At 54.4% G+C, this 10,541-nt stretch overlaps 1 protein-coding gene across 1 annotated transcript; it reads left to right on the top strand.

Moving 5' to 3' along the window:
- Positions 1-1,625: 1,625 nt before the first annotated feature.
- On the top strand, positions 1,626-5,386 carry CDKN1B (cyclin dependent kinase inhibitor 1B). Its single transcript, XM_069863327.1, has 3 exons — positions 1,626-2,207; positions 2,770-2,900; positions 4,130-5,386. The coding sequence occupies exons 1-2, from the start codon at positions 1,733-1,735 to the stop codon at positions 2,889-2,891; spliced, it is 597 nt and encodes a 198-aa protein (XP_069719428.1). The 5' UTR covers positions 1,626-1,732; the 3' UTR covers positions 2,892-2,900; positions 4,130-5,386.
- Positions 5,387-10,541: the final 5,155 nt, after the last annotated feature.

Genomic DNA, 10,541 nt, shown 5'->3' with positions numbered 1-10,541 from the left:
CCTCCAAAGATCCAGGCTTGGATTTGGGCCCCTGGAAAATTAAAAAATTTAAAAAATTAAAAAACTTCAGCACCTGCAAGGTCCTGCAACACACTGAGGGGGCTGCCCTGCCCAGTGAGGGAGAATGGCTGTGGAAGGATCTGGAGACAAGGAGGGTATAGCGGAGGACACTGCTTCTCTTCTCTCCACCACACCTGCTGCGGCTCTTCTAATAAAACCCAAATGCTTTTGTTTTCTTTCCCCTGCTTGCTGAGATCTGCAGGGGCTTTTCTAGAGCCATTTCTTCACCGAGGCCTTTCGCTGCTGAGAAAGCAGCAAGAGATGATCCTGCTTTCCCTCCCTCCTCTCCCCTTGAAGCCACTCTGCAGCCCATGAGCTCAGGGTGCTGTGGGGTTGGGGTGCCAGTCTCTCCTACGGATCCCGGGCACGGGGGGCAGCCCCCCAGCTCACTCCAAGCCTGCCCCCAGCTCCAGACCTTGGAGGGTGCTGCACTGCAAAATCAGAGCGATGGGAGACTCTTGTCACTGGAACGACTCAAAAATGTAACCAAACCACCATTATTCAAACGGTTTGGATGAGCAATGGGAGCCGCTACCTCGAGGTTGATGCAGGCAAACAGACTGCTGTGCCTTGGGCTTGAACGCTGTGTAATAGTTTTGTTCCTTCTCCAGTGTGTGCAGAGTTGAGTGGATGAGTTCACAAGAGCAACTGCAGGGAAGGTTTCAGTGGAGACCGAAAAAAAAACCTGGAGACGCTGAACCAGAGTGAGTGTATGTGTGAGGGTTATTTTTTGGTGGGGGGGAAAGGGGGGGAGGTAGTAGGCAGAAATCCCTTAGTGTGGATGAGGAAGATTGACCCTGGTCCCAGCAGCTGGAAGGGAGAGAGGGGAGGGGAGGGAAGAGAGGGGAGGGGAGGGAAGAGAGGGGAGGGGAGGGAAGAGAGGGGAGGGGAGGGGAGGGGAGGGGAGGGGAGGGGAGGGAAGGGGAGAGAGGGGAGAGAGGGGAGGGAGAGGGGAGGGAGAGGGGAGGGAGAGGGGAGGGAGAGGGGAGGGAGAGGGGAGGGAGGGGAGGGAGAGAGGGGAGGGAGAGGGGAGGGAGAGAGGGGAGGGAGAGAGGGGAGGGAGAGAGGGAAGGGAGGGGAGAGAGGACCCAGCCCGTCTCGGCGCAGCCCGGGCCACCTTTAGAGCCGGCGGCGGCGGCGAGGAAGGGCCGGTTCGACGGGGCGGCGCCCGGCGCCGCAACCAATGGCTCGCCCGGGCTGTTTAAATAGACTAGTCCTGTCAATCATTTTCTTCTTCGTCAGCCTCCCTTCAATCGCCATATTGGGCAACTGAGAAAAGGGCTCGTCTCCCCTTGTTTTTTTCCCGTCTCGCTTTTACTACGCGGCGGCGCGGCGAGGTCGCCCCCGAGCCCGTCAGCCCGGCGGGGCCGCGCGGAGCCGGATCCGCGGCCGCGGAGGCAGCGCAGCGCTCCTCCCCCGCCCGGGGCCGCTCGGCTCTCCTCCCCGGGCCGGCGCTTATGCGAGGGCGCCTCGCCGCCCCTTCTCCGCGGGCCGAGGGCGAGCGGGGCCGGCGAGCGGGGCAGCGCGGAGAGGAGGCGCGGAGCGGAGCCCCCCGAGCGCCGGGGAGTAGGAGGCGGCGAGGAGGAGGAGGAGGAGGAGAAGGAGGAGGAGGAGGAGGGGAGAGAGCAGCGAGCAAAACAACCGCCGCCAGAAGAAAAGAGGGTGGGGGGAGATGTCAAACGTCCGTATTTCTAATGGGAGCCCTACCCTGGAGCGCATGGAAGCCCGGCAGTCGGAGTACCCGAAGCCGTCAGCCTGCAGGAACCTCTTCGGGCCGGTGAATCACGAAGAGTTAAACAGGGACTTGATGAAGCACCGCCAGGAGATGGAGGAGGCATGCCAGAGGAAATGGAACTTCGATTTCCAGAATCACAAGCCGCTGGAAGGCAGGTACGAGTGGCAAGTCGTGGAGAAGGGGAGCTCGCCCGACTTCTACTTCAGACCCCCCAGGCTACTGAAAGTTGTCTGCAAGTCCGCCGGCCGCCAGAGCTTGGATGTAAACGGGAATTGCCAAACCGTGGTTTTTGTCGGTTCTCAGGGAATCTCAGAGGACACTCACTGTGTAGATCAAAAGACTGGTGTTTGTGAAAATGAGACGGACTTTGCAGAGCAGTGCACTGGGCAGAGGAAAAGACCTGCCACCGATGGTAAAGTACCCTTTCTTTAAGAATTGCGGCAGCGCTTCTCTCCGCCTGCCCTGCTCGGTGTCGGCGTTGGGGCTCCTTGCTGGGCACAGGCTCGGGGTGCTCCCCCTTTCCCCCGACCCCCGCCTCCTTTCGCCTAAAAAAAAAAAAAAATATGCCCAGGTGCTGTTTGCAGTCCCAGGGGGTCCCGCCTGAAACTTGGGGCTGGTAGATGGTTGGCAAGGAAAAGCCCTTACAGCGCGTATCCTCGCCCCGAGCCCTCGCCGCGGGGACCCGGCCTCCTGCCCGGCTGGGAGGAGGTGTCGGAGCGCTCAACGCGAAGCAAAACAGGGACGAGGATTTTAGCCGAAAACGAGGAACTTGGATCTCTTACCTAGAGAGAAGCCCTTCTCCCCTCCCCCCTGCTCGCATTCACGTAGCAGATAGCTGACAAGGGGATCCGGGAATACCCTCCCCCCCACCCCCAGCCCCATCTACCCCCGTTGGATGCTGAGCGATGGCAAGAAAATATTTTAATATCACTCTCCCCCCCCCTCCCCCCCCGTTTTTAATTTTCCCCTCTTAGATTCCTCTCCTCAAAATAAAAGAGCCAACACAACAGAAGAGGAGGTTTCAGAAGACTCTCCCAGTGCCAGTTCAGTGGAGCAAACACCCAAGAAATCAAGTCCAAGAAGACATCAAACGTAAACCGTTTAGGTAGGTTCCCTTTAGGGTCTGACGTTTAGGATGTTAATAAGGGAGAGAAAGGGTGACCGAGCCCGCTTTTGTACGGGGGCGGGGGGAGGGGGCTTCGGGCCCCTCTGGGCTAGTTGCGGGGTCTTTTTTTTTTTTTTTTCGGAGGGTGAGAGGCTTTCCCTAAGCGCCCAGGGAGGGGGGTGTGGTGGAGGGCGAGGCTGGGACGAGCAGGGCTGGAACCAAACGAGGGCGAAGCGGTGGGAGCCCCGGCGGGACCCGACCCCGGCTGCCCACCCTCCCTCCTCTGGTACCGGAGGCAGAGAAAGGCCCTTTTCCCAAGCACCGTGCGGGTGGAGAGACGGGGTTTGCAAGGCAGCTGGTGTTTTGATGACGGACGACGAGGGTTTTCGGAGGGGCTGCCGTGTGTGTTTGTGTCCCCGATGCTTTTTCACCTCCAGTGTCAGCGTTGCCGTCGCACTTAGGGGCGACCCCTCCCCCCCCAGGAGAAATAAGTCAAGAAGTTGGGCTTCAGGGGGAGTTGGGGCGCTTTGTCTAAAACCGGAGCTAGGCGCGATTGTTTCTTTATTTTTTTTTTTTTTTTGGTTGTTTTGGTTTGGTTTCAGACGTTGGCAAGGGGAAGAGAGCGGGTTAATGGGAGCTGGCTTGGATGTGGATGCTCCCCCCCACCCCCTTCTGGTTGTTGTTTTGTTTTAAGGCGAGGGCTGGGGCGGGGAGGGAGTTGGTGAATTGCGCCGGCGGTTTGGGAGCCGAGGTTAGGGAACGAGGTTTACAAACACGATTTGCGATTGTGCGGGAGGAAAAAAAAAAAAAAAAAAAAGAAGAAAAAAAAGATTAAGCTGTTAAAGCAGAAGTTGCAACAAATTAGTCCCGCTGGGGGCGAGCGGTGTGAAGCACGTCAGCATGCGTGGCCATGCAAATACCGCTGCTCCCGGCCGCTTGTTTGCGGGGGCGGGGGGGGGAAGAAGCCCTAGGCTGTACAGGAGGGATCCCACCGCCCTCCTTTTCCCCCTTCCGAGGGGCGAAAGGGGCCGGGGGGCTGCCGGTAGCGCGGGGGCCCCGCCCGGTGCCCGCCCCGGGATGCGGTGTTGGTTTGAACCGGTTGCGCTGTGGATCGCGTTTTCTTTTCGACGTTTTCTAATCGCTTTATGCCTCCCCGTCGTCTGTCTTATTTTTTTTTTCTTTTGTTTTTTAATATTTTCTTTTCCTTCCCCCCTCCCTCCCCGTTGCAGAGCGGAGGATGTGCGCGTCCTCGTTCATCGGGAGGCGATGAAGCGAGGAAGATGTAAAGTTGTAGTGGAAACGAAAATACATATCGCCGATCTCCGTGGGATGGAGGTCCTGTACAAGCACTGAAAAAAAAAACCAACAGCAGCAACAAAACAAAAAAAACAACAAAAAAAAGAAAACAATAACACTAAAATTTTTAGGCACTCTTAAAAGACCTGCCTCTAAAAGCATTGGATGTAGCATTGTGCAATTAGGTGTTTCCTTATTTGCTTCATTGTACTACCTGTGTATATAGTTTTTACTTTATGTAGCACATAAACCTTGTTGGGAGGGGGGAGGGAGTGGATGAGGGTGACCGTTTGGAACTTGCTTTCACAATCTAGCAAGCAAAGAAACGTATGAAGAGAAGCAGTGTAGGTTTTTTATTACTTAAAGATGTATTGTCCCTTTAAGTGGGTCCGTTGGGTTTTTCTACCCCCTTTTTTTTTTTCTTTCTAATGTACCAACGTTGTGACCCTGCTCAGAGCACATTATTACAGGCCGCTTGTGAAATTTCTTCCTGCTGCCTTAAACTGAAGAGGTGGGAGCTGTGATGATTCCATTATGTAGTAGCAAAAATCCCTCCTGCCCCCCTACCCTCAAATTCTAATAACAAATTTGAATGCCTGTAAAAGTCATGTAAAATCATCCCGTTGTTGCGTTGCCTGATTTCCTGGTTTTTGGGTTGTTTTATTTTTAACCTCATTTGGAGGGCGTTTGCTACGAATCTCAAATATTGTTTTCTCATCTGACCCACTTCCCAAAGTGTTTGTGTGTGAGGGAAAAGGGATACTACATCTTTAAACAGTATTTCTACATTGCCTGTGTACCTGTATGTAAAAATAAAAAAAAAAAAGTTTGAAGTGTACCTGTGTACATAACTCTGTAAAGACACTGAGAAATTATACTAACTTATTTATGTTAAAAGATTTTTTTTTTAATCTAGAAGACAATATTTTTCCCCATAAAGCCAAAGCGGCATGGTTTTGTGCATTTGTAAATGCTCTATTTGGTAGACTTTTTAGGGGGGTTTTTTTGGTTGTTTTTTTTTTCCTTGGTTTTTTTTTTTTTCTTTTTCTGATAATTAATATGGCTGTGCTTAAAGGATTGCGGACTGAGCCAATTTAATATTTTTTTTTTGTAATGTGTGGGAAAAAAAATCCAGATTGATATTGTTTCACATCAAGCAATCAATAAAGAAAACTGCCATATATGAGAAATATGTTCTTAATTAGTGTGTGTTTCAGCCTCCCTCAGCCTGGCACAGGAGGAAATAAAGCTCCTTGGAGAAATAACAGCAAGTTTCCTTTGGGTCTCTCTTCCTGTGTCCCCAGTGCAGGTGAAAGTATGTAACTCTCTTCACTCTTGGTGCCACGCTATCATTTCTTCTGTGTGATAACTGGGAATGATGTGCAAAGAAAGAAAAGAGTGGAATTCCCTCTTGTCACGATTTTTTTTCCTTTTTTTTTCCCCCTCTCTCTTTTTTTTTTTTTTTTTTTTGTGGAAAAATACGCAGCTCCAGCCCTTTCTCGTCCTTGGTCGTATAAGTTGTGAGCCTTAAAACTGGCGCCCACCTTCCTGGGCCGGACTGCAGCCCGCTCTGCGCTTAGAGAGCCACCAAACCTCCGCGCTTGCCCGCGAGCCGGGCCAGCGCCGCTCCACATTCCCGCATCCCACGGCTCCGCACGGAATCCCGGAGTCACCTTCTCCCACGACGGGCGTTTATTGCTTAACAAAGATGGCGCCTCGCGCACCCCCCGTCCCGGCAGATGCGAGCGCAGCCACCGGCGAGGCAGCAGCCTCTCCCCCTTCGCCACCGTCCCCCCTCCCCATACCCGAATCCCAGACCCGCCGCCGGGAGGGAGCGCATCACCGGCGCACCATCCAGGGAGTGCGGATCCTCCGCACCGCGGGGATCGCCCCCAGCCGAAGAAAGGGGATGGCACCGCGGAGAGGGGAGGGGGACGCGGATCCACCGCGGTGCGGAGAGCCCCGGGGGAAAACGCGGGTCCTCCGCACCGCGTGGGATGGTGACTTTGGGAGAAACGGGATGGCATCGCCAAGAGGGGGACACACACACGGATTCCCCGGGATCTCCCCCCCGACCCCTCCAACCCCGGAGAGTGGGGGGACACGGATCCCTCAGGGTGCGATAAGCCCCGGGGGGAAACGCGGATCCTCCGCACCGCGGGAGTCGTTCGCTTTAGGAGAGGTGGGATGGCACCGCGGAGGGGGGGTCGCCGGGGGTATCCCCGCGGTACCTAGAGCACCCGGAGGGGCGTAGCGGGGCGGGGGGGAGCATCTGCCCGTCCCCATCGCTGCTGCCACCGCCCTGCCCGGCCGGCAAGGTGCGGGCGTCCCCTCCCCGCTGCCCCCCCGCCAAGTAGTTTTCATCTCTAGGCTTTACGAGAAATAAATAAATACGTAAATTAATAAAACGGCGGGGTGGGGACACAACCCTCCGCGAGGCTCGCTCGCCTGTGTCCACCACCCCCTGCGCCCACCCCCCCCCCCAGCGGTGCAACACGATCCCGTTGTTTATCCCGCCGCGCCTGGGTTCGCCCTCGCTCCGAAACCTCCGCGAAAACACGGGGTTGAGCTGGGGAGGGACAGAAAAAGGGGAGCGACGGCCACCCCGCCCCCCGATCAATCTCAGCCCCCATCGTTTGGGGCAGACGGCGCTGGGGCCGAGGAGAGGGAAGGGGCACGGGCAGGGCTTGGGATGGACTTTTCCTCCGGCTGCAAAGGATCGCTGAGCACCCTGTCCTCCGCCCTCCCCCAGGGCGCTCCGGCATCCCAGCAGCCCCGCTCTGCCTCCCCCACGGGAGAGAGTTCTGGCGGGGTGCGGGAGGTGCATGCAATTCAGGCCGGGAAACGTGGAAAACCCTGGCTGAAACATTTCTTTTTTGGTGTTGTTTTTCTTTACACCCTCCCAACCCCCCCCAGCCCGAACAAAGTGATCACGATGGAAAATAAACAGCGGCACCTCCCCCTGGGCAGCCGGGCGGGACGGGAACAGCGACGGGAATGGGGGGGGGGAGCCCCCAGACCAGAGCCGAACGGGGGTGTGTGGGGACAGTCGTGGGTCCAGCTGATGCTCCATCTCGCAGGGGTTGCTCTACGCTTCGAACCCCCCTCCCCGCCGCGAGCGAGAAGCTGCAAACTCTACCGCGTTATTATTTTTAACACACATTTTTTTTTTTCCTCCCCGCTTCTGTTGTCGCGGCCGTTCACCTCCCTCCGCAGCCGCTTTCACCTGGATCGCGCCACCCTTCCCGCCCACCCCTCCCGGGCGATCCCGGGGGAATGAGCGGTGCCGGGAGGAAGGGGGGGGTGGGGGGGGATGGTCGAACACTCCCCGCCGGGGCGGGACCGCGCTCCAACCCGCCTTCTCTCCCGTTTTTGGGGGGGCGCGTTATGTTCCCCCTGGGGCGGGCGGCGGAGCCTCCGCGGGAGGAAGCGGAGCGGCGGCCGAGGGGATGGGGGGGATTTAAGGTGGCGCTGGGAACGGGGCCGAGCCGAGCGGGAGGAAGTTTTTAAATTTTATTTCACCCTCCCCTTCCTCCTTCTCCTCCTCCTCCTTTCTTTCTCGTCGTAGCGTTTCCTCCTCGGGCGGCTGGAGGCAACGTTGCCTCGCTAGTTCCCTCCGCCTGGTGCCGCTCCCCGAGCCCGGCGGGAGAGGGGAAAGAACGGGGGTGGGGAGGGGGGAGGGAGGCGGCCGCTCCTCCGTGCGCAGCGAACGGGGCTTTGGGGGCTGAGCCCCGCCCCGACTGATGCAATAGGAGCCGCCGCCCCGGCTGCCCCGCGGGAGCGCGCGGGACCGCTCCCTCCCTCTCTCTCCCTCTCTCTCCCTCTCTCCCTTCCTTCCCCCCTCGCTTCCTTCCCCATCTCACCCTCCCTCCCTGCCTTTCTCCGTTTCCCTCCTCTTTTTCCCCGTCTCCCCCTCCACTTCTTTTCCCCGTCTCCTTCCTCCCCTTCTTTTTCGCGTCTCCGCCTCCCCTTCTTTCTCCCGTCTCCCCCCCTTATTTTCCCCGTCTCGCCCCCTTCCGTCCCTATTCCCTGCCTCCCCCTCCCCTTCTTTTTCCCGTCTGCCCCCCCCTTCCATCGTTTTTCCCCGTCTTCCCCTCCTTTCCTCTTTTTTCCCTGTCTCTCCCACCTTCCCCCTCGCCTGGGGGTCAGAGCTTGCCCCATTCTGCACCCCCTCGACATGCTCTTGGTCGTGGTGTCCCCACATGCCACACTGGAAGCAGGGTGGGGGACACATTGGCCCTGGGGGAGGAGGTGGGTTATGGGGCAGGGACACAAGCTGGGCACGCTGTGTGATCTCTAAGGTTCCTTCCAACCCAAGCTGATCTATGAGTCTATGATTCCTCCAGCTCTCTTTTACCCTGGGAGCTTGACCCCCTCTTGGTGGGCACGGGGCAGCAGGGTATAGTGTCTCGCTGCCCCACACCTGCTGTGTCCCTGGGGAACTGGGACAGCCCCATGGGCAAGTGGGATGCGGGACAAACCAGGCACATGCTGGGCTGTGCACAGCGCGCAGGACCTACTGCAGAAAGGATTTGTTTTCCCTTGCATTAAGCTGTGTATCTCTGTTCCAGAGGAGAAGTATATGACCGGTTCCTTAGCAGGAATATTTTGGATGTGTGGCTGACATTTTTACTAGAGACATTTGGTTGGAAGAGAAAGTACTAACAATGTGTCCTTAAAGTCAAAATTCACACCCACTGGTTTTCAGATGTGGAACTACCTGACTCTTCCTCAAATGGGGAAGTTCTCTGGAAAATGAAGCTTTTTGACATACGTATCCATCTGTACATCTGAGTAGCTTCAGCTGAATGAAGCTGAAGGAGTGCTGAATTTCATTTGCAAAAGAAAACATTCCACTCCAGAAATGTCATCTTGTTTTGTTTCAACATCTTTCTATGGTATTTTAATATTCTCAACTTTTTGTTTTAAAAAGATTTTTTTTTCATTTAAAAAGTAAACTACCATTCTTTTGTTTGTTACTTTTTTTTCCTTTATAAAAAATACACACCAGAAGAAAATGTTCACAGTATAATGGCTTTAACAAAATGTCTGATCTGCAGCAAAATAATTGGATTATATTGTATGAATTGTTTTGCTCTGTCCCCAAGTGGGACCTTTTCTGCCTTGATTTTTACTGGAAAAACCTTGAGGACTTTCTGTTCTTTTTTTAATGTTGATTTTTTTTCCCCACCTCTGATGTTTCATTTACTTCCTGAGCTGAAAAAAGGCATTTTTCAGACTGGGCGGGTAGTATCTGCACTTGTGGTTTGCTGTGTTTCACCCAGGCTCAGCTACCTCCTCTATCCACGGAGCTTGTGTACCTTTCCTCTCCCTGCCTGATTTCTGCCTTCCCCACATCAATCACTGCAAGACTCAAAATTAGCGAAAAAACAGTGGTTTTTCTTCTTTAGTTTTTATTTTTTTTTAATTTAAAAAAATATTCCTAATTCACTTTAGTTAAAAGGCAGGCAAATGTATCTTTTCCTGTAATATATCATTGCTAATAATATAAACATAAAAATAATGTGATAACATATGAAAAGTGCAACTGCCTAAATATAACCCACCTTCACACTATCCACTCTTCGCCTGCTCCTGCCTGAAGGAAATGAGCAAAACCTGACAGCAGCTACAAAATTCCCCCCCAAAAGGTTACTAGTAATGCAAAACAAGCACTAAAATAAATGACTGGTGAAGGAGCTCTGCTTGCTCCAGAGCCTTGCTCCTGCTCCTCTCTCATCCTCTTCTCCCGGCTCCTTGGGTGCCGTGGCATAGGGGCACCAGCCCAGATGTGGTGAGATACATGGGCAAAAAGTCTTGGTCTAGCAACATGGACAAAAAATAGTGTTAAGGTGAAAGCAAAGCCAGGAGCTTTGCTTACTCCCAGGTGTCCCATGATAGATGGGAACCTTTGTGACTTGTTACAGGACTGACTTCCAGCCCCAAGCTGCCACTGCAGGAGGTGAAGTGTCCCAGCCTCAGAAGGTTTAAAGCCTGCAGATGCTTGTGTAGAACTGTGATAGGTACAAAGGAATGGATGTGTAGAGATTTTGCAGGGCACCTTCAGCTTCTCTAGGCCTAATGCACAGTCAAGATGGGATCTAACCAAACTACCAAACTTGCCTTTTTGCAAGGACCCAAAACATGTTCATATGTGTCTGTCTCCAATTGAGATATACTCAAGTTAAACAGATACAGCTGGTCTGCCTTTTTTTTTTCCTTATTTTTTTCAGCTTTCCCCTGCCCTGAAATGAAGGGTGCAGCTGTATGTCAGTGCAGTGTGGCTGCCCTGTGCATTACCACTGGAGAGAGGTCACCTCTGCTTTTTGCCCACTCCCTGCTGCT

Source organism: Phaenicophaeus curvirostris, chromosome 1, assembly GCF_032191515.1.
Source record: "Phaenicophaeus curvirostris isolate KB17595 chromosome 1, BPBGC_Pcur_1.0, whole genome shotgun sequence".
Lineage (NCBI taxonomy): Eukaryota > Metazoa > Chordata > Aves > Cuculiformes > Cuculidae > Phaenicophaeus > Phaenicophaeus curvirostris.
The sequence above is the reverse complement of the archived record's forward strand: the minus strand, read 5'-3'. Positions and strand labels throughout refer to the sequence as shown.

Bases quoted from the DNA above. Each gene is read 5' to 3' on its own strand.
- CDKN1B (XM_069863327.1), top strand. From the start codon at position 1,733: ATGTCAAACGTCCGTATTTCTAATGGGAGCCCTACCCTGGAGCGCATG. The intron at 2,208-2,769 runs GTAAAGTACCCT...TTCCCCTCTTAG, and splicing joins GAAAAGACCTGCCACCGATG to ATTCCTCTCCTCAAAATAAA.